This window comes from Danio rerio, chromosome 5 (genome assembly GCF_049306965.1).
Source record: "Danio rerio strain Tuebingen ecotype United States chromosome 5, GRCz12tu, whole genome shotgun sequence".
In the NCBI taxonomy this organism is placed as follows: Eukaryota; Metazoa; Chordata; class Actinopteri; order Cypriniformes; family Danionidae; genus Danio; species Danio rerio.
This window is the reverse complement of record NC_133180.1, coordinates 3,230,001-3,255,320: the sequence shown is the minus strand read 5'-3', so window position 1 is coordinate 3,255,320 and position 25,320 is coordinate 3,230,001. Positions and strand designations below refer to the sequence as shown.

At 37.9% G+C, this 25,320-nt stretch overlaps 1 protein-coding gene across 6 annotated transcripts in view; it reads left to right on the top strand.

The window, feature by feature from the left end:
- The window catches only part of mtmr4 (myotubularin related protein 4), a 144,012-nt gene that overhangs the window by 72,011 nt on the left and 46,681 nt on the right, over nt 1-25,320 (top strand). For all 6 annotated transcript variants that reach the window (XM_009301130.5, XM_073951775.1, XM_073951777.1 and 3 more), the window contains one exon: nt 19,892-19,981. In XM_009301130.5, the coding sequence (XP_009299405.1) occupies nt 19,892-19,981 (90 nt within the window). The remainder of the gene's footprint in view (nt 1-19,891; nt 19,982-25,320) is intronic.

Genomic DNA, 25,320 nt, shown 5'->3' with positions numbered 1-25,320 from the left:
CCTGGGTACATACACTTAGCCTTTAAATTGGCCAACACACAAAAGAAAAGAAATCTTGCTTAACAAATCAAATTAAAATAAACTCTAAATGATGACAGGTATTTTTGCTATAATGAAATTAAGATAAAGGCTCTGCAAGGTTTGTTTCTCCACTTCTCTTAACAATCTGGCATTAGGGCGGCGGTGAAGCTGAATATTAAAAGAATAATGCCACCATTAGTCTGTATACTCTGTCTACATTATGATTATATGGTTTCATTAATATTTATTTATAATTTAAAAACTCTTTACTCACCAAGATTAGGCTACGTGTGTTTGTTTGTGGAGGAACATTATTAAATCCACTGGCTTTAGCGCAGTCTCTCACTCATGGTGCATCCAGCAGAACTGAACACCCTTTCCGGCGGCTACAGGCTGAGATGCAGAGTTCTGATCTGGCTGATTTTGCAAGTTTTGGGTAGGATTGTTTGTTCATCTTCTACCAGTCAGGAACATCCATTTAATTTTCCATGACAGTAGTTTCATTGTAGCGAGTGGCCTCGTCTTTTACCTGTCAGCTTGCGGTTTAGGGCTCTACCGTAATACGCAGTGTATGAGTGACCGCGAAATACCTGCGGCTGGAATAACTGTTCCAGCCGAATAACTTTTAGATCCCGCGGTATACCATAGTACCGTAATACTGCCCAAGCCTACATTGCATTGTCCCTCCTCCATGCCCAGATTGGTTCAAACTCTCTCTCTCTCAACCAATAAGCATAGGTTTCGCTTTCTGGACCAACAATCAGCTTTTTGAACAACCCGGAACGAGAGATAGGCTGTACATGTACGCACGGCTAAATAAACCGCAAAAAAAATGTTTTGCATGAAATAATTCTCATACGAAGTACTTTTGCATGCACAACAGCACAAAAACATGACAAAACAGTGACACAGCAAAGACGAAGTGCTGCTCTTGCTGTTTTCAAAGGACACAAATGACGGTGCGGCTGTTTGTCTGCAAACGCAAGTTGGGAAGCAGCAGAGTCAACACCATATCCATGCTGGCACATAAAACCTAAGGATGGTCCATATTGAATCTAGTTTAGTTATGTAACAATTTATAGTATAGTAAATATTTATATCTATTTTTTTTACTGATGATTTGCACCATGTTTATTTGGACTTTGACGCATTATTTCTTATTTCTTCTTACTTTTTATTTGTTCATGTGTGTGTGTGTGTGTGTGTGTGTGTGTGTGTGTGTGTGTGTGTGTGTGTGTGTGTGTGTGTGTGTGTGTGTGTGTGTGTGTGTGTGTGTGTATGTATATGTATATGTATATATATATATATATATATGCAAAAACCTCAGAGGGAGCATTTTTCTCAACCTCCTTTGTTTTAGTTTAGGTATTTCATTTTAAAGGCACTTAAAATAATCCATTTATTGCCATAAAATTACTTTCTACACACAGGAGGCTGAGAAAAATGTTCGTTTAAGAAGAAAAAGCAGAGATGCTTTCTAAGTGTGCTGACAGAAAAGCCCTGATGGATGAATGAGTGTCTGGAAGTGTTTTAATCTGAACGGCTGCACATTTGATCCTGTAATAATCCCCCAGTCAATCTCACTGGATTACAGTAGATGATGATGATGATGATGATGATGATTGTTTTAATGAATTAAACCAGCGTCCCATCTGAAAAGCTCTCCGAGTAATTTCACTCATGTCTCCTCGAAGATAATAAATCAACATAAAGCACCCATGTTTATTTAGGAGTTCTTATTTAGCGATGTATCGATAAATATTGATACTGAAATATTTAAAATGATACAATCTTGCTTTTGGTTAGCGTCAATTCTAGCAATTCTTGACTCAATGTTTGGAGCTTCCTCTTCTGTGTCTAGTATAGCTGCTGAAGGCGAATCAGTGAGATTCTGTTTTATTTTATTTTTTTATTTTTTATTTATTTATTTTTTTTGTGGAGGGCAAATTACAAATTTGTCTATTTCTTTGGTCAGCCAGGGGATAAAGCAGATATTCTGCTTTGAAAACGACTGGAATAACTGTCTTTTGTTTTGATCATATAACTCATCCAATGCCACTTTAGCCAATTATATTTCAGCACCCCGGGTTGCCAGATGATGGAAAACAGTGAATTTCATCCATTCAGTATTACGACTTTTAAGTTTGGCTCTAGGTTTTAAAAGAGGTAGCATTTGTTTTATTCTTTTGAATGTTTTGACTTATTTTAGTAAGTTGCCAAGGCAGCGTTTCTAATTTAAGTTCTTTCATGCATTTATATATTTTCTTTCTAAGAAAATATAAATGTATAATTATATATGATGTTTATTTATTCATTCATTTATTTATTTATTTTCGTAATTTCACTGCAAGTAATCTGAATGGATCATTTAAAAACAAAGGTGCATTGACCGCTATGTCAAATAAGTTTTCTAATATTTTATTTCAGCATTATTTTGTCTTTAACTCAATTTAGTTCAATTCACCTTTATTTGTATAGCGCTTTTACAATGTAAATTGTGTCAAAGCAGCTTCACATAGAAGATTATAATGATTTGAAACGGTGAACTCTGAAAACTGAACTGACAGTGTGGTTTAATATTCACTACCAAGCATCCATCGATGTGCAGCTCTACAAGTCCCGAACCATGCAAACCAGTGGCGACAGCGGCGAGGAAAAAACTTCACCAGTTGGCGAAAGTTAAGAATTAAAAAAACCTTGAGAGAAACCAGACTCAGTTGGGCACAACCATTTCTTCTATGGCCAAACGTCTTGTGCGGAGCTGCAGTCTAGGCGCTGAAGGACCTCAGCGAAGACTCGTCTGTGCCTGGAGTCTCACAGGATTCAGTCTCATGCTCTCCACTCCTCCATGACTACCACAGCAGCTGCTCAGGATACGGCCTGGTCCAGGATTATGGAAACCATCTCATCGCGAGTCTTGGATCATTTCAGTGGTGCTGCATAACCTCTGAGGGCCTTGAGATGAGTATCCCCAGGTGAAAATAGAGAATAAAAAGAGTAATTAGCGTAGCTGCTGTTCATAGTGTATTTAAACGAGATGCATGGAGCACATTCATTTATCATAACGCTATGTGATACACTGAGTGTACTGTGTGTGCTTTACTAAACAGACAGGTCTTTAATCTAGTTTTGAACTGCAAGAGTGTGTCTGAGCCTCGGACATTATCAGGAAGGCTATTTCAGAGTTCAGGAGCCATAAAGGAGAAGGCTCGACCTCCTTTAGTAGACTTTGCTATACTAGGTACTACCAGAAGCCCTGAGTTTAGAGATCTTAAAGAGCGAGCTGGATTATAGCGAGACAGAAGATTGGGTAGATAAACAGGAGCTGGATTATTTAAAGCTTTATTGGTAAGGAGCAATATTTTATAATCAATACGAAACTTAACAGGCAGCCAGTGTAAGGAGGATAAGATTAGGGTGATATGATCATATTTTCTAGACCTGGTAAGAACTCTGACAGCTGCATTTTGCACTAGCTGAAGTTTGTTGCTTTCATTTCATACTAGCTTTCATACTTCATACTTTTGTCAGTGCCCTTGTTAATTTTATTATCTTCATATAAGGTTTACTTTTTCTGATTTGTAGTCGTACTTCAGCTGAACTTGTTACTCTGTAAAGCGTTTCTGATGTTAGTTTAAGCAATGATCTTAAGTTTTGGTTTGCGTGTGTGTGTGTGTGTGTATGCTTCTGTTAATGCAGCACTAGTGAAGTGTGCTGTTATTGAGACTGATTCTGTTCCCAGATCAGCTGAAGCAGGAGAACAGATTGTGACGAAGCAGAAAGAGAGAGCAGTGTCTTCCATCACACTCTCTTTCACATATTTACACACATTTTTAATTTGCGTTTCAGTCAGCAGGGGCTGAATGTGACTCAGTATTCATTGTCTGAACGTTGACCTAACGTATTGTGAACGTTTCCAGTCTGTCCGCTTCAGTCTCCTGCTAATAATAGCTCACTGTATCCTCTTTACTTTCCACTTCTGTCGTCACTTTCCGTATGTTTGGGTTTTGCTAGTGCTTTGGTCTCGTTTTGGCCTCGTTCCCTGTCCTATTTCTGTCCTGTGACTTGCAGGAGACGCTGTCATTGGTCTGATTGAAGATCCCGGTGTCTCGCAGCTTTTTATAGCACGTCTGCAGCCGATCCTCATCAGGAGAGCAAAAGCTCCTCGTCTCGGCCGTTCGGTGGCTTTTGAGGAGCTTCAGAGCTGAATTAAAGATGCAGCGGCCTGTAGGGCTGCACAATATAGGGTTATAGCATCGATATCATTATGTGGGCGTCCACAATAGTGACGTCAGAGGGAATGCATTAAGTTGGAATTATTGTTGATTATAATCAATGCAGAGTTTAATCATGAGAGTAAAACTTTATAATCTGCATGCGTTTTTAAGCCTCATTCACACAACAAGCGACTCACAGCGGCAAAGCGACAAACAATCTTTCATTTTAGCGGAGAGTGAGCGACTTCCAGCAACCGTTGCCGACTAGGTGGGTGAGCGACACAACAGTTGAAAATCCTTCAACTTTATGCAAATGAAGAGCGACATTCTTGGGTCAATAGTAGCACCAGTAGAGCACAAACGATCCTCAGCTCGCTCAGAAGCCGGTTGTATTAGTGCTGTATATACCTACACACCCCTGGTCGCCACCCAGAGCGACAGGCTGCTGCAAAGTCACTGCTAGTCTGAATAAAGGGTTAAAGAGATTTTTTTACAGGTCTTAAAATAATAGTACACCTAAAATCAGTTTAACCATACTCTCTATTTTCATTTTGTTTGATACGAGTGACAGGCGGGTAAATTACATTTGTAGCTGAACTATTCTTTTAAAGGGGTGGTCCAGAGTGTATTTATAAGACTTTGTTGTGTTTATAAAATGCAAAGCAATGTGTGCTCATGAAGAAAATCTGATTATTTGTTTATATATTTTTTTATATATACAGCTACTCAGCTAACACAAAAGCCACTGTCATATTTCCGCCCTCAAGAGTCTAATTGGTCAGCTAACATAATGTGCTGTGATTTATGGATTGGCTCCATGAGCCAATACAGTGGATGGGATGATTATGAGGCCAAGATGGATGAGGGACGATGTATGGAATTCTGCCAGGACACTGGGGCTACACCCCTACTCCTTAAGCCTGGTTTATACTTCTGCGTCAAGTGACCGGCGTGACCCACGGCGCATGCAACGCCCGTAGCTGTGCATTTATACTTCTGAGCGCTGTCTCTGTCGGTCTGCATTAACACTTCCAAAACGCTAGTTGGCAGTGAGGTGTTAATGTTCCTCTGTGTCGAGTATCTTCTCTACTGTTTTGCTTTTCCTGAACACTTCCGGCATGTACAAGTGGCTCAAACTCGCTAATTTTAAGGGAAAAAAACTGGCGGACGTGCAACAACTTTAACTATGAGGTAAACACAAAACAAAACTTTCCATCAGGAGCTCCTTCACAGGACTCCACACTTGTAAACAATCGCTACATTGGGTTCGCGCCATTCGCACGGCTCTCGGTCCCGACCAGACTCGTCAGCGCTACCAAGCCGACCAATCACAGAGCTTGCACTACGCGTCGTTGCGACGTGTAGTTACAATTTTTGAGAGGTGCACGTCAGCGACGGACATGGCGAAGGGCTATGCGTCAGCGCCGTAGCATACGCCGGTGTTTGACGCAGAAGTATAAATCAGCCTTTACCAGAAGTGCAATGACCACAGAGAGTCAGGACCTCAGTTTATCGTCTCATATGAAAGACTGCGCTCACTGACAGTATAGAGTCCCCTTCACTATACTGGGGCATTAGGACTCACACAGATCACAAGTTGGATTCTCTAACACCACTTCCAACAGTAACTTAGTTTTCCCATGTGGTCTCCCATCCAGGTACTGACCAGACTCAGCCCTGCTTAGCTTCAGTGAGTAACCGCTCTTGGGCTGCAGGGTGATATGGCTGTGGCAATGTCCATTAATAATATCTTTATCTTTTAATCTTTATTAAATAAGCTAGCACTGTGATGTGACAATTGCGTATACACACATTGTGATATCGATGCTCAAATGATATATTGTTCAGCGCTAATATGGATGCCTGATGATAATTACTGTATGTATTCTCTGCTACAGCAATCAAATGAACTGGAAATTGGTATGAGAATCGGTTCATTTTTGTTAGTGAAAAATAAAGATGTGTGGATCTGAGGACTGAATGTTCAGATGTGGGGCTGAGCGCAGACTCAGCAGATCAGATTCTCCATCAGCTGATTGCTGGAGGAGAGACTGTGATGAAGTGATGGAGAGAAAACTCCTTGATCTTAAATCTGTCAGCACTTTCTCCTGTTCCTCACTTCTGCGCTGTGATTGATTGCTCTTGTCTGATGCCTTCACGTCCAATCGGTTATTTACTGCAGATGGAGGCAAACCTGAGATATTTCAATGAAACTGTAAATCAGAATTGACTGTCGAATGCTTGTTTCCGGTTGGTAGAAAAGGGGAAAATATCAATACAACATAATTCAGTCATTCATTTATTCATTTTCTTGTCGGCTTAGTCCCTTTATTAATTCGGGTTCGCCACAGCGGAATGAACCGCCAACTTATCCAGCAAGTTTTTATGCAGCGGATGCCCTTCCAGCCGCAACCCATCTCTGGGAAACAACCATACACACACTCATACACTATGGACAATTTAGCCTACCCAATTCACCTGTACCGCATGTCTTTGGACTGTGGGGGAAACCGGAGCACCCGGAGGAAACCTCCGCGAAGGCAGGGAGAACATGCAAACTCCACACAGAAACGCCAACTGAGCCGAGGTTCGAACCAGCGACCTTCTTGCTGTGAGGCGACAGCACTACCTACTGCGCCACTGCCTCGCCTCAATACAACATAATATTGTGACGTTTTCTGTGTCAATATTATAATATTAAGAATAATAATTCCTTACATTTATATAGCGCTTTTCTGGGCACTCAAAGTGCTTTACACATAGGGGGAAATCTCCTCATCCACCACCACCAGTGTGCAGCATCCACCTGCCGCACACCGCACACCAGCTGATTGGTGGAGAGGAGACAGAATGATGAAGCCAATTATATGATATTGAGAGGGTTAGGAGGTCATGATGGACGGAGGCCAGTAGACTAATTTGGCCAGGATGCCGGGGTTAAAACCCTACTCTTTTTTTTTTTTTTTTTTTTTTTTTTTTTTCGAAGGACATTTTGGGATTTTTAGAGTCAGGACCTCGGTTTAACGTCTCATGCAAAAGACGGCGCTCACTGAGCAGTATAGAGTCCCCGTCACTATACTGGGGCATTAGGACCCACACAGACAGCAGGTTTGGCGCCCCCTGCTGGCCTCACTAACTCCACTTCCAACAGCAACCTAGCTTTCCCATTTAGTCTCCCATCCAGGTACAACCCAGGCACAGCCCTGCTTAGCTTCAATGTGAGTTGCAGTGAGCTAGCTGCCAGCTATGTTGGGAAAAATAGTAAATAAGATTTTAATAAACAGGAAAAATCAAGAAAAACTTTTTAAAAAATTATTTTTTTTTTGGCAGTAACTTATTTGATTGTAAATGTATTATCTTTATATTCCTTAAGATGTTTATGTGACCAAACTCTTATTTTAATACATATAATTGTTTAATAAAACTGCTGTGTTTAAATGCACCAGCATTTATACTTCATATTCACTGAGAAATGGATACAAATATTCATTTTCAAAAAGGTGTGTGCTCATTTATGCTGAGCACTGTGTATATGCATAGACATACACACACATTCTTCTGTTCTTCATTTCTCTGAGAGTTTCTGCTGGCTTTGAGCCTCGAGACATGGAATCACTGGTCTGCTTAATGGAGAAAGCGCTGGATAATTTACATCAGATAAAGCAGAAGCTGAAGAGCGAACAGACATTCGTTTCTCTGAACTGACAGAACTTTATCCCTTCCAGCCAAATACACTTTTAGGCTCCGTACCAAAGCCTAGTGCACTACGTAGTTGGCATGTTAAGACATCACAAAGCAGATTGCATGATTATTCTTCTTCACAAGACTTATTTTGTGGTCTTTGCACACAGGTTTTTGTCACAGAGTCAATCCCAGAATGAGCTTCGTAAACAGAAACTAAAGGCAATTGTTGACGTAAATGCAGTTAAAAGCAATATCAGTGGATTGCTAAGTAAATATACACATTGTAGATGGCACGGAGGCTCAGTGGTTAGCAGTGGGTCACTGGTTTGAGTCCCGGCTGAGTCAGTTGACGTTTCCGTGTGGAGTTTGCATGTTCTCCCTGTGTTGGTGTGGGTTTCCTCCGGGTGCTCCGGTTTCCCCCACAGTCCAAACACATGCGCTATAGGGGAATTGATGAAATTCATTGACTGTAATGTATATGTGTGAATGAGTGTCTATGGGTGTTTCCCAGTACTGGGTTGCAGCTGGAAGGGCATCCGCTGTGTAAAACATAGGCTGGAATAGTTGGCGGTTCATTCCACTGTGGCAAGCTTTGAAATGGAGACTAAGTCAAAGGAAACTCAATGAATGAATATGGTGTGTCTCTGTTTTGACTAAACGCTCTCTTAAAGTGACAGTACACCCAAAAAATGAAAATTCTGTCATTTGCTCCCCCCTTACTTGTTTCAAAACGTTGAAATCCTGTAACCATTGACTTCCATAGTAAGAAAAACAAATACTATGAAAGTCAATGGTTACAGGTTTCCAACATTCTTCAAAATATCTTCTGTTAGTGTTTAACACCATTTAGAAAGTCATAAATGTTTATAACCACGTTCAAGTGTGTACATTTTCAATGTTTTGCATGAACTATCCCTTTAAAGCTTAACTCGTCTATTTTAAAGCCGTCTTAAAATACAAGCTATCGTCTCTTCTTTAGCATCTCACGCTAATGAGGATGTATGGCACAGAATTAGCAGGCGGAGAGCTTTCAGTGTCAACACTAATCATGTTTAAGTTCTGACACAATTAAAGTGCTCTGTGATGGACTGTAAACAGAGCGATGATCCGGGCGCTTCTCTCCTCTAGCAGAGTAAACTCAGCATTAATCAGATCATCTTTGTTTGTTTATTAATGATTTGATTGGGCTTAATGTCCTCATCAGCTTCCATCATGTTTCCAGATCAGTCAGACGCAGAAACACACACACACACACACACACACACACACACACACACACACACACACACACACACACATACACACAGACGGGCAGACACACACACATATGTATATACACTCACCGGCCGCTTTATTAGGTACACCTTACTAGAACCGGGTTGCGCCCACAGAACTGCCGCTCACTGGATATTTCCTCTTCTTCAGACCATTCGCTGTAAACCCTAGAGATGGTTGTGCATAAATAAACCCAGTAGATTAGCAGTTTCTGAAATTCTCAGACCAGCCTGTCTGGCACCAACAACCATGCCACGTTCAAAGTCATTTAATCCATCCATCCATCCATCCACCCACCCACCCACCCATCCATCCACCCACCCACCCATCCATCCTTCCAAACTTCTTTCCTTCCTTCCAAACTTCCTTCCTTCCTTCCAAACTTCCTTCGTTCCCTCCAAACTTCCAAACTTCCTTCCAAACTTCTTTCTTTCCTTCCAAACTTCCTTCTTTCCTTCCAAACTTCCTTCCAAACTTCCTTCCTTCCTTCTTTCCTTCCAAACTTCCTTCCTTCCTTCCAAACTTCCTTACTTCCAAACTTCCTTCCTTCCAAACGTCCTTCCAAACCTCCTTCCTTACTTCCAAACATATCTATATGAACATACAGACATGCATTTGTGCACAGGCAGGTTTTATGTCCGGTTTCTCTTTCTCTCACAAACACACACTCTCTCTCACACACACACACACACCTCTGTCCATCTGGCTGTAGTCTGCAGTGTTTGTGACCGTAGGATGTCATAGACGGCCTGTCTGGGTCATTTGCTCTGTCTCTTCTTAATGATTATGCAAACTTCCTTCCTACCAAACTTCCTTCCTTCCAAACTTCCAAACTTCCTTCCAAACTTCCTTCCAAACTTCCTTCCGAACTTCTTTCCAAACCTCCTTCCTTCCTTCCAAACTTCCTTCCTTCCAAACTTCCTTCCTTCCAAACTTCCTTCCTTCCAAACTTCCAAACTTCCTTCCTTCCAAACTTCCAAACTTCCTTCCTTCCAAACCTCCTTCCAAACTTCCTTCCAAACTTCATTCCTTCCAAACTTCCTTCTAAACTTCCAAACTTCCTTACTTCCAAACTTCCAAACTTCCTTACAAACTTCCTTACTTCCAAACTTCCTTCCAAACTTCCAAACTTCCTTCTTTCCTTCCAAACTTCCTTCCTTCCTTCTTTCCTTCCAAACTTCCTTCCTTCCTTCTTTCCTTCCAAACTTCCAAACTTCCTTCCTTCCTTCCAAACTTCCAAACTTCCTTCCTTCCAAACTTCCAAACTTCCTTCCAAACCTCCTTCCTTACTTCCAAACATATCTATATGAACATACAGACATGCATTTGTGCACAGGCAGGTTTTATGTCCGGTTTCTCTTTCTCTCACAAACACACACTCTCTCTCTCACACACACACACACACACCTCTGTCCATCTGGCTGTAGTCTGCAGTGTTTGTGGCCGTAGGATGTCATAGACGGCCTGTCTGGGTCATTTGCTCTGTCTCTTCTTAATGATTATGCAAACTTCCTTCCTACCAAACTTCCTTCCTTCCTTCCAAACTTCCTTCCAAACTTCCTTCCGAACTTCTTTCCAAACCTCCTTCCTTCCTTCCAAACCTCCTTCCTTCCAAACTTCCAAACTTCCTTCCTTCCAAACTTCCTTCCTTCCAAACTTCCTTCCTTCCAAACTTCCAAACTTCCTTCCTTCCAAACTTCCTTCCTTCCAAACTTTCTTCCAAACTTCCTTCCTTCCAAACTTCCTTCTAAACTTCCAAACTGCCTTCCCTCCAAACTTCCTTCCAAACTTCCTTCTTTCCAAATTTCCTTCCAAACCTCCTTCCAAACTTCCAAACTTCCTTCCAAACTTCCAAACTTCCTTCCTTCCAAACTTCCTTCCAAACTTCCAAACTTACTTCCTTCCAAACTTCCTTCCAAACCTCCTTCCTTCCTTCCAAACTTCCAAACATATCTATATGAACATACAGACATGCATTTGTGCACAGGCAGGTTTTATGTCCGGTTTCTTTTTCTCTCACAAACACACACACTCTCTCTCACACACACACACCTCTGTCCATCTGGCTGTAGTCTGCAGTGTTTGTGACCGTAGGATGTCATAGACGGCCTGTCTGGGTCATTTGCTCTGTCTCTTCTTAATGATTATGCAAATGAGCATCCAGACAAATGAACTCACTTCAGAAACAAACTGCAGAAATGTTTGTGGCTTGCGTGCGCAAATAGGGAGCGACACGCACATGGTTTGCAAGTGGCACGCATGTGACATGCTCGCATTTTCCAGATGCACCTAGTTGAAAACATCTCCGCTTTTCAGAAGACCTTGAACTGCAGCAATGGTTTGTTCGTTTGTCATCTTCAGAGGAAACCCAGGCTTAAGCTTTTTCACATGCTTTTAGACACAATATGTAGACGGACTTAAATTGGGTTGCGTCATTGCCAGCTCAGGTCTGAATAACACATGAAAATGAGTGCCGTGTAGCAGCAGTGAGGAGATTGTAAATGAAAAGGATGTGTCAGGTCACCAGAGTGGCTTATGATATCTTTTCTTGTGCACCTCATCCACTAGCACCCTATCTGAAAGAGCATTAGAACATAGCCAATGCTGCTGATGTGGCATTAAAGCATGAGTTAATAAATAGTACTACATGTTTTAAATAAAGTGAATTATTTCGCCTTTTATATGTTGTTATTGATCATTATGGAGATTACATATTTGATATGCGGTCCGCCTTCACTGCTGCAGGTCTTTCACCTGGACTTGTGATGTGAACGGAGCTCAAGGTCTCTTCAGATCAATGTTTAATCCACTGCATGATGTGTGTGAACACGTACGCATGTGATGACCGATTTCTGCAGCCTCTCAAACTCTGACCTACAGCCAATATATTGAGGGGGAAATTAACTCGAGTCCAAGGACACGCTGCAGGGTTTCCATGATTCAAAGCTATTTTTTGAGGGGGTGGAATTAGGGCTGCACGATATATAGTTTCAGCATGGAAATCACAGTGCACATCTGCAATGTTGAGTTAGTATTATAGTTTGGTAGGAGTTAAAAACACACATGATTGTGGAGTAATTGTAAGGTGTAAAAATAAAGTCACTAAAAAAAATGCATCATTGGTATGTGTTTTGAGGCCTGTGACTGTGTACGCATTTCAAGCCAGTTTAAAGCATTCAAACACAGGAGATTAACACTTTAGTAACTTCAAGAGAGATTGATTGTATTTATGTACAGTATATATGCAATTAAAATTTATTCAGTCATTTTCCTTCGATTTTTCAGAGGTCACCACAGCGGAATGAACCGCCAACTATTCCAGCTAATGTTTAATGCAGCAAGTGCTTTTCCAGCACTGGGAAACACACATACACGCACATACACTACAGCCAATTTAGTTAAAGAGCTCACCTATAGCGCATGTGCTTGGACTGTGGGGGAAACCGGAGCACCCGGAGAAAACCCACGCCAACACGGGGAGAACATGCAAATAGAGGTCTGCATCTCTGACCAGATTTGTCGCGGGAATAAATTTCTGAATAAATAGTGGTAGCAGTCGGTAACTCTAGTGTAATTTGAACAGGAGCGAGCGGTCCAACAATATAGTGCTCCTAAGAGAGAGGGAGAGAGCAGGAGAGAGTGCTCATGCACATCCACCATGGTGCTCTGTGTCGCTTGTTATAGGCTGTCTAGACTCTGTAGCATCCAGCTGGGTGTTTTGGGGGAGGCATATTCAATCGTTATACATTTTACATTCTTGTTTGGCCCTATATAAACCTGATATGTGCACAGAAATAATGCTGATATGATGTATGAAACACAATCGGTAGTTGGCAAATATATTCAATTCAATTCAGCTTTATTTGTATAGCGCTTTTACGATGTAGATTGTGTCAAAGCAGCTTCACATAAATGGTCATAGTAACTGGATCAGGGTGGTTCAGTTTTTAGTGTTGAAGTTTAAGTTAGCTCTTTGGCTGCAATTTTGTGGTCGAAAGCTCTATCATTGAAAAAAGTTCAATGTAAGAATATTATTGTTTTTAATTCTATTAAAATTTTAAATCAAGTGAAAATGGCATTAAAGATCGAGCAAAATCATGATTTTGTGCCTGGACAACTTGATAAGATCTTCACTTTTTGGAGTAACAAAGGACTGCGTTCAGTAAAGGATTTTTATGTAGATAACAAACTGGCCACATTTGAATACTTATATAAAACTTTTGGACTCTCACAATCACACTTTTTTCGTTATTTACAGGTGCGTCATTTTATCAAACACAACTTTCCACAGTGCGAGGAAGTCTCTCTTGACCATGATTTGTACAAGCTTTTGAGGCAGTGCCCAATGGAGAAACATTTAGTGACCAAATTTATAGATCTGTTTTCTTCTCACGTCATGGTCTCTACTGCACATCTGAAATATTCTTGGGAGAGGGAATTAGGAATTGACATTTCATCCTCTACCTGGGAGGAGGGATTGAGTCGTATTCATTCTTGTTCTATAAATGTAAGGCTACAGCTCATTCAATTTAAAGTGATGCATAGATTGCACTATACCAAAGCCAAGCTTAATAAGCTGTATCCTTCTGTCTCTCCTCTGTGTGATAAATGCAAAGGCGCAGTCGGGACCTATGGTCATATATTTTGGTCCTGTCCAGAAGTATCTGAATTTTGGAAAAGTATCTTCGGACTTTACTCCCAGGCTTTTGAAATGGACATAAAAACTGATGTAGAAATAGCATTGTTTGGATGGTCAGACCAGGCTCTAACTTGGCCTAAACATCAACAACTCTCCTTTATGTTTGGCATGGTGTTGGCCAAGAGAGTGATTCTGATGGAGTGGAAATCCACAACACCTCCAAATTTTTTTAAATGGTTAGCTGAAATGGTTTCTGCCCTCAAGTTGGAAAGGATACGCTTCTCTAGATTTGGCAAACAAAAGTTGTATGACAAAACATGGAGCCCCTTCCTTAGATGTATAGGTTATTAATGTTTCGGTAATATTTTTTTTTCTGGTAAATTTTTTTTTCTTCTCTTCACTTCCTGTTTACATGTTATTCTATTTTGTCTCTTATTCCATCAGTCTGGCTAAAATTTCTTTATTGTTTTGTGATGGTGCTGTAAAATTGCTGTTATGTTTGCTTGTGTTTTGGTGCATGTTCTAGTTAGTATAAGGTAATAACACTGAGACAAGTTTGTCAACATATATATATGATGTACATTATTTGGTGTTATGTTCTTACAAAAACTTCTATAAATAAAGTATAAAAAAAAAAAAAGTTCAGTTTAGTTCAGTTCAGTGTGATTTAAAGTCAATATTGAGAGTCCAAACACTGAAGAGCAAATTCATCGATGAGTAGCTTTTCAGATCCTGAACTATGCAAGCCAGTGGCGACAGCGGAGAGGGAAAAAAAACTTCATCGATAGGAGAGTGAAGAAAAAAAAAAACCCATGAGAGAACCAGACTCAGTTGGGCACGACCATTTTAATTTCTCCGCTGGCCAAAAGTCTTGTGCAGAGCTTCAGTCTCAGCAGCGGACGCTGGAAACTGGCCTCAGCGAAGACTCGTCTGTCCATTGAGTGGATATGTTTGTAAATCTGACTTTGAAAGAGTCAGAAACCTCACCAGCCACAAACCGCACCGCACATCACGCGGCACTCATGTCTAGGCATGGACAGGTATAAGATTTTGACTGTATGATAACCCTGATAAAAGTTTCACGGTTTTGCTGTATTGTGATAACTGCTCTTAAATATATTCTTTGTACATTTTTCCCTTTTAAACGCACTATATTTTAATTTGAGAAACATTTATAATTTTATGAAGCAGTGAACATGTCAGGCTGAATCGTTCAAATTAAGTGTTGACTTCTGCTGTGTTTATTTATTTCAAAAACAGATTTTTTTTACAATTTAAAACAGCATCTTTGGAGATCATTTCTGCTGGATATACTGTTGTCCTAAAAAAAAAAAAAAGTAAATAAAAAAATTGTACTCGTAGTACTCTTAGAAACGGTATTGCAGAAAATTTTGATGGTTTTAAAACCTTGACTTTTCCTTGAAAACGGTTAGCGTCCCATGTCTACTCGCGTCTCGTCACAAAGGGGCAAACAAAACTGACGTTTAGCCTGTAATCCTTGCACAACCTACACTTTTATCTGTATTCTTTTGGTAGTACCCGAATTAAACGTGAGATTTTGGAAACCAGATCTAAATTTAGCAGGAAAGGTCGGGTCGGGTAGAAAATGGGGCGGGTCGGGCAGTAGGTTAACACTGACGGGAGCGGTCGGGTGTGGAATAAAAGCTGGCGGGAGCCGAACTAAAAATTCAGTCCCAGAACCAGTGACCTTGCTGCCTACAATGAACATTATACAGTGTTGTTTATTTTACATTTAATTATTCAATTTGCTTGAATACTGTTAGACTCTCAAAAAAGCCATGAAGCATTTGTGTTCATCTTGTGATTTGGTTTATTACATTTTATACAGATGCGCTTTACTAGAAAAATCATGCCATTACTATCTGAAATTATCCTAAAACCATGAATTCTTTCCAAATAGAGCTAATCATTTCATCTGCTAAATTATACTTGATATCGCAATATGTGTGTTATGTATTTGTGTTTTTGTGCTCTGCTTCTCTGTGTTTCTTTCTTCTCTTTCTCGCTCTCGCTCTGTTCTCCCATATCTGCTCTCATGTATTCTCAGGTTCCGTTCATTGGTCCATTCAGCTGTCAGTCATCCCTCCCCGGTTACGTCACTCTTACGTCACATCCAATAAGAAAAGACCACCCGTGTTAAAAGCGTGCGCCAGACCACTCGCCTTCTCTTTTTTTTTTTTTTTTTTTTAATGTTTTATTTATACATTGTGAAACATTACAAAAATTTACAAAGACATAATCATGTAACAATATGCAAATATACTGAAGAGTATTTTGAGCAAATAGTAATAATAAAAATAAATAAACAATAATAAATAAAAATATGATAATAAAAACAAATAGATAAATAAAATAAAAAACAACAACACTAGTGCAATCTTATATACATAAAAAACAAGTCTACAATGTGTTGACCAGAAGTAGTTTCCCATAAAAGCTGGGCATTAGGGGGTGGGGACTCAATCAGAAGGGTCAAGCTGAAGAGTTTGGACATATTTGCGAAGGGGTTCCCATAAATTAATAAAAATAGTGCTAGTTCGGTGAAGAGAGTACCTAATTTTTTCTAATTTCATAAAATAAAGAACATTTCTTATACAACAAGAGTGAGAAGGAGGGTGTGGGCTCTTCCAGTTCAGAAGAATTAATCGCCTAGCCAGAAGAGTTAAGAAAGCTACAAAGTCTACAAAATGAGAGGGTAAAGTGTGGTCGGGCGGAAGAACCCCAAAAAAAAAACCAATAATTGGACATGGTGGGATATCAACAGTGTTAATAGTTGATAGCGAGAGAAACATTTGTCTCCAAAAGGAAAGCAGGGAAGGACAGGACCAAAACATATGAAATAAAGTAGCTGTGCCAGAATGACACCTGTCGCACTCAGGGTCAATAGACGGATTGATGCGAGCTAGCCTGGTTTTGGACCAATGAGCTCTATGCACTACCTTGCATTGTATAAGCCTGTGACGTGCACAGATTGAGGAGGAGTTAACCCTGTTCAAGACCGCTTTCCAAGTCTCCTCTGTAATCTCAATTCCCACTCGCCTTCTCTTGCTTGCATTTTTCTCTTTCGCTGTTTTGTCGCTTGTTTGTATTTACCGCGTGCGTTTTGAAATAACCCGTCTAACTGTGTGTTTTGTTGTTGCTTGTTTCTGTGTGCACGTTATCCGTCCGTTATTCGTACATTGTTCTTAGTTTATCGTTGTTTACGAGGCTTGGACGAAGCGGACAGGTAAGAAGGTCACGTGACATACATTTCGCAACACGTAGGACTACTCTGCTATCTAGTACACTAGGTTAGGGGCGAGCGCCACTCCTTGTACTTTTTGGATAGATAGATAGAGTAGATAGTCAGGACTCGGAAGATCTTTGTGTGTTAATTATACTGTTTTTCACACAGTTAGTTAGCTAGATGCTTCTGGGAAGTTAGATTTAGTTTGGGTTTTGTTCTTTTCATTTCTTTAGCGCCGCCTGCGTCCCTTCTGCCAGCTCTCTTGTTTTTCCTGTCTTTATTTGTTTCAGTGTTGTATATATTGTAAATAGTATATTTTTGCTTTACTTACTTTTCTTTATTTTTGATTAATTCGTTGTTGTCGTTCACTTTGGGATTGTAAATAAAAGCACACATTTTTTGGCATTACTTTGGTTGTCTTTCCACTCATTCACTGTTTATATAAATATATTTTAATTAAATAAATGTCAAACCCCACTAGACTAACATCAGGGGTTTGTAACGTGTCACAATTAAATAAAATATTGCGATGCCATTGCGAATGGCATGATTTGTTGCTGTTTTCAGACCAGCGCAACCCTAATTGTCACGTTTTGCGCCTCGTTATTTAAATCTCACATTCATTTGCGCCACTTTGTGGACTCATGGGTGTGCTGGTCTATAAAGGAGGTGTGTTAAGGCGCATTGTTGGTGCGTTGCTATTCTGAGGAACTGAAGGAGAGGTGTACAGAGGCAGGTCCAAACGCTTACACATTACTTAATACACACATGATGTACAGCAATACACAAATGTCTTTACAGATGAAAATAATTAAGGATTAGAATTATTGATCCTTGCTCCTTACTGAGAGCTCTCCTGGCAAAACACATATTGCGAGGGCTTAAACGGAGCAGTGGTCGTAATGCTTAGAGAAAAAAGAAAGACAGCTGTGAAACAGAACCAGCTTTGTCTTTTTGTTGGAAACACACTTTAGATCTTTTTAAGGTGAGAGGTTTTTGAGTTATTGCCGCTATAACTGAATGTGTCAGGAATATCAAAACAAAACCAACTGAACCGCGCTCATTTTTGGCGCCCCCTGGATGTACAGCGCCCTTAGCATTTGCCTATACTGCCTATGCCACGGGACGGCCCTGAGTTGGCTTCTGAGTGTTGTAAATACTCGCGCTCACCTCCCTCACCACAGAGCGCGTAGGAGATCAGTGACGTCTGTACATAATAACCGGTTATGATTATTACTAAACCGATACCGAATTGTCCGCTAAAAACCGAAAAAACTATTAATTTTGACACCCCTAGTGTTTATGTTCTTGGCGTCGCATACGTCGTGTTTCTTTTTTCACATTGTGATTTTTATTAGTAAGTTTAGAGGGAATTTGGGGTCCGTTCTTCGTACCTCGCTTAAATGATCTAAGATGATTTGGCAGATCCTGGATCTTTTAATCTTGATAACTGATCTCTCGCTAATTTGGTTCTCCAAACAAGTTCACGAATCAGATTAGAATATCTGGATGAACTGATCTGAGATCGCTGCGTTTGTTGTGAAGGACAGATCTATCGATCCTCGAAATCATGATCAGCAATGCAATGATTGGCTGACGGCACAGCAGCGTAATGACATCATCTGATTAATATTCAATTATCCATGTGAGCAAAATTACATCAAATTAGCAGAAACGGTTTGTTAAATTTGACACGCAATAACTTTACACATTTGTTGTGAGCTGCAGGCTTTACACTTTCATTTGTCAAGACAAGAGTATTCATCATGTATTTCAATGCAAATCAATGTATTTAGTTCTTCATTTAGAAAAGATTTTCTTTATTATAGTAGCCGTTTTTTAATCGGTGTAAAGAATAACTCGTTGTTTCCAAAAGCATTTTGATATTGGTAAAGGCGTCTGCAACTTTTGTGAAGCATCACTGGCATATTAACTATCAAAACATGTTTATGACTGCATAAATGTATTATTGCTTTTAAAAAAAGTCACATATTGTGCATTTCTATCATACTCAATTTGTACTAATGCGATCTAAAAAGTTCATATTAATAAGTTTTCTCTTTGCACCACCAGGTGGCAGTCTTTGCACTTTCATTTCGAGGGTGCAGATTGCATACGTTTTATTAATATGTATAACTTTATTTATTTTATTAATGACTATAACTTTTATATATATATAGTTAAAAAATATTTACTATTTTCCCTAAGTGTATATAACTACTACTGTAAGAAAATATCAGAATTCGGTACATACTTTCTGTATTATCTTTGCTTGAACTGAGCCGATCTAATCCTGTTTATATGAATTGAACCTGCTCCCGATCAGGTTTGAGCTAGCAGATCTGTAGCCATGACAACAACTCTCGGATCAGCTTTGAAGAACGAAACGATCCTGGATCGTGTCAAATCGTCAATATCCAAATCCAGCTTACTGAGTAATCCACGTACGAAGAACGGACCCCTGGTTGTAGTTTAGATGGCTTTTTGGTTTTGTTTAGTTCTTTTGCTTTGGCGCCACTCTAGTTCCTTTTCCCCTGAAACTTTTGGTTTGATTGTATTTCTGTTTGTTTTTTTATTATATAGACATTGCACAAAGAGCACACATGTAAGCCTCTCTTTTGTTGGCTTCATCCTTCTCCTCATAAGAGTAAACTAATTGTAAAATGTGTGTCCTGGTGTATTTTCCATCCATCTACTGAGTAATAATCTAATATTCTAAATGCTACGTTTACTCACGCTAGACAACTTCTTACATCGTAACATGTATTAATGTGTGTTTGTCTATGTGTGTGTGTGTGTGTGTTTCAGGGTGAGGAGGGGCCGCCCAGCCTGGAGTACATTCAGGCCCGGGATCTGTTTCCCCAGAAAGAGCTGCTCAAAGAGGACGACACTCTACAGGTCAGTGTTACAAACACAAGCTACGTTTGAAGGCGTGAGACGCGGAGCACAGACGCCGTTGATTCTGGAGGTCATTAATAATATAACACTAATACTGAAACGGTAATGGGTTTTAGAATGACCAAAACAACAGTTCAGATGTTCTCCAGTGCTCAGCCTGATGCTTTATCCACTCACTCTCATTTTCATCATCACGTGATCTCTTATAACAACATCACATGACCTTTTTTTTGATGGGCATACTGGAATTTGTTCGGTAAAAGTGTTTGTGCGCATCTTTTCTTATTTAATAATGTTTATCCTACACACACACACACACACACACACACACACACACCTGCCCTGAGTGTGATGGTTCATGGTACAATAACTTTTACTATTACTTATTTGCAAACTACTACTACATACTATATCTATGTACTCTTACATACGGTATCTCTATAAAATATATAAAAAATTTGAATATAATATTAAATAAAATTAAATAAAAATAATTATAGATTTTATTATTTAGTTTAATAAATTATTATTTTTTTATATTTACAAAGTTTGTTTCTGCATAAAACTGACAAATTTGGGAAATATGGTGATGATACTTTGTGTAATATCCAATAATAATAAAATTTGTATAAATAAATAATAATATTGTTGCATTTAGATTAATAATTGTATTTGTTTGTCATTTATTTCATTATTTTTAAGTAGTTTTTATTTTGTAAATATTGAATTAAATTATAATAAGTTGATCTTGCGTCATTTTTAATACATGCATTTACAAAATATTATAAATCAAGTATTTTTACTAATATGTATGTTTTATGAAATGATTTTGAAATCGTTTAAAATAGTATTTTCTACCTAAACTACTCACTTGCTTAATAATAATAATAATAAAGATAATAATAATAATAATGATAATAATAATAATAATAATAACAATAATAATAAACATGTAAAGATAATAATAATAATAATAATAATAACAACAATAATAGTAATAAACATGTAAAGATAATAATAATAATAATAATAATAAAATCAGTATTAATCATAATAATATTATTAATAATAACAAAATAATATTAATTATAAAGATGATGATGATGATGATGGTGGTAATGATAAAAATAAAGATTATATTATTAATATCTTAATAGTATTAATAATAATCATAATAAAAAATAAAGATGATGATAATAAATATGATGATGGCGGAAATAAAAATAAAGATATTAATAATATAATATCAATATAATAATAATAATAATAATAATAATAAATATTTAAATAAAGATGATGATGATGATGATAACAACAACAACAACAACAATAATAATAATAATATCAATATTAATCATAATAAAATTATTATTAATAATACAATTAATTATAAAGATGATGATGATGATGATGAATAAAGATCATGATGATGATGATGGTGGTGGTAATAATAAAAATAAAGATTATATTAATAATAATAATAATAATAATAATAATAATAATAATAATAATAATAAATAAAGAAGATGAAGATAATAATAAAAAATAATAATAAGTAGATGATGATGGTGGTGGTGGTGGTTGTAACAATTATAATAATTATTATAATTATTATTATTATTATTATCATCATTATTAGTACTTTAATCAAATCTAATCAAAGCACTTTTACTTTATTAGTATTTTATTTTATTGTTACATCATCAGCAGCACATTTAATATAAGTGAAAAGCTTTCATGCTGGCTCCAGTGCAAAATGCAACGACATACTCCAAAAGTAAAACAACAACAAAATAATAATTGTTGTTGTTGTATTGTTATTATTATTATTATTATTATTACATAAGAAGATAAATAGTCATATTTACCATTAATAATGCTTAATACTGATGAACTTGCACTAAATAGGCTAGCACACATTACACACAGACACTTACGCACACTCATATTTGTCCTCTGCGGTGTGTGAGTGATGAAAGAGTGGTGAAATGGAAATGAACTGTGCTCTGTGTATTGGTGGGCAACAGATGTGGAGGTGAGAACAGAGAAATTCATCATAAGGACACTGAACCATCCGGGACGTCCAGACAGCAGACCAGACGCCTGAGACTTGCACTCTCGCTCCATGACTTTGCACAAAACATATCAGTTTAGGGCTGCACAATATAGTCAATAGATAGTATTTGCACAATATATGCGAAAATTAGGGTTATCGCCATAATAGTATGTGCAACATCCACATCGCAGAGAAATGCAAGACAAGGAAAGGGAGTTTCAGGATTGAAGGACAACTTTGATTGTAGGTTTTAATCCACTTTCATTGTTGACTATTGTATATATTTATAATAATTTTAGCCTTTCAGTTTTATGCTGTTAATTATTATTGATAACATTTAATATTTTTTCGCTTTTTTATGGTTATTTTATTCATATTAGTTTTTCATTTATATATTATTTTCATTTAATATTTTTTTTGCTTTTTACGGTTATTTTATTCATATTATTTCTTAATTTATATATTATTTTTTATGATTTTTTTATATATTCGTATTTTTTATTTATATGTAAAAATTTTTGTTATTACAGTAGTAATTATTATATTATACATTTTGCACATGTGTTTATTAAATATTTAATTTTAGCAGGTGATATTTAAGTTTTTTTACTGTATTTTATTTATACATTTTAATTAGTTTGTTTTATTTTTGTAACTTAAAATAAATGTAATATAATATTTTTACCATTTTAATAATTATTTACATGTTTAATTTTTAATTATTATTTAAATTGTCTTTTATGTTTATATAACTTTTATTATTATTTTCATCATCATTATCATTATCATCTTTGCAAGTCAAACTCATAACACATTATGCATAATAGCGAAATGTGTAAATATTATAAAGTTGTGTGTTTTTTTTTTCAGTGTTTATTTTTAAATATCATGGGGCAAATTGAAGCAGTTCTCAGTTTGTCTGACACACTTACTTGCGTTGTTCCTGCTGGAGGGAATGATTGTGCAGACGGCTTAATATCCCCAGATACTCACATCATTTCAGAGTCTCTGCATGAACTATCAGAGCTAAACATCTCCACTGTGATTTACTGAGTTATCATAACTTTATTTTTAATTTTAACACTTGACAGTACATAATATTAGACTAGATATTCTTCAAGACCCTAGTATTCAGCTTAGTGACATTTAAAGGCATAATTAGGGTAAAGTTAGGGTAATTAGGGAAGTCATTGTATAACAGTGGTTTGTTCTGGAGACAAAATGTAAAAATATTACTTTAAAATTAGATATCGAATAATGTAAAAAAGATATAATATAAAAAATTACAACTAATAATAATAACACTAATATTTTATATGCATAAAACTAAATTTAATAGTAATGAAAATATTATTTAAAATATAAAACATAATTACAATAATTTTATATAGCAAGTTTCAAGAATATCGGTTCATTATATTCATTATACATATGTGGATGGGGTGGATGGATAGATGATGGATAGACAGGCAGAAAATCGAATGGGTGGATGATTAAAGGAGAGATATATGGATAGACAAGGATGGATAGACAGGCGGATGGATGGAGAGAGATTGATGAATGAATGGATGGATGGATAGATGAATGGATGGATGGAGTGATAGACAGACGGACGGACAGATGGATGGATGGATGGATAGACAGGCAGAAAGAAAGAAAGTCAGATGGATGGATAATTGAAAGGTAGATGTATGAATAGACAAGGATGGATAGACAGATTATAGATGGATAAAAACATATGGATGGATTGATTGATGGATGGATAAACAGGCAGAAAATCGGATGGATGGATGATTGAAAGAGATATATGGATAGGCAAGGATGGATAGATGGAGATGGATGGATGGAGAGACGGATGGATGGAGAGACGGATGGATGGATGGATGGATAAATGGATGGATGGATGGACAGGCAGAAAGAAAGTCTGATGGATGAATGATTGAAAGGTAGATGTATGAATAGATAAGGATGGATAGACAGGCGGATGGATGGATGGATGGATGGATGGAGAGACAAATGGATAATTGGATTATAGATGGATAAAAAGATATGGATGATTGATTGATGGACGGATAGATGGGCAAAAAGTCGGATGGATGAATGATTAAAAGAGATGTATGGATAGAAAAGGATGGATGGATGGATGGATGGATGGATGGATGGATGGATGGATGGATGGATGGATTGATGGATGGATGGATGGACAGGTAGAAAGAAAGTCGGATGGTTGGATGATTAAAGGAGATATATGGATAGACAAGGATGGATAGACGGGGGATGGATGGATGGATGGATGGATGGATAGACAGGCAGATGGATGTATGGATAGACATGGATAATTGGATTATAGATGGATAAAAAGATATGGAGAGATATATGGATAGACAAGGATGGATGGATGGATGGATGGATGGATGGATGGATGGATAGACAGGCAGATGGATGTATGGATAGACATGGATAATTGGATTATAGATGGATAAAAAGATATGGAGAGATATATGGATAGACAAGGATGCATGGATGGATGGATGGATGGATGGATGGATGGATGGATGGATGGATGGATAGACAGGCAGAAAGTGGGATGGATGGATGATTGAAAGAGATATATGGATAGACAAGGATGGATACATGGAGAAACGGATAGATAGATAGATAGATAGATAGATAGATAGATAGATAGATAGATAGATAGATAGATAGATAGATAGATGGATGGATGGATGGATGGATGGATGGATGGATAGATGGAGATAGATGGAGGGATGAATGGACAGGCAGAAAGTCGGATGGATGAATGATTGAAAGGTAGATATATGGATAGACAAGGATGGATAGACAGGTGGACGGATGGATGGATGGATAGAATTTTCGTAGCTTATGAATCCTGTTGATGAATATTTCCCTCATTTCCTCTATAGTCAGTGTTGTTTTGCTCCACTGTTGAGGGTTTGCTCCAGTTTTCTGCCAGTATGAGACAGTGTGAGTTTTCAGGATCACGCAGGGCATCGACTGGGCAGCAGCACAAACCACTGCAGCAGATGGCATAATGGGAAAGAGATATGAGAAGCAGAGGTCATGCAGAGCTACAGGAGAGACAGATGCTTTACTTCACAACCACAATTACATCACAGAGACTACATAGAACAAGAGAGCATGTGGAATAAGAGTTATGTAGAATAAATATGCAGGATCTTGCGTACATGCATTGATCAGATTTTGCTCTTATTAGTTATAATCAAATGATCCACTAACTAATGGTGGAACACTAGAGGGCGCC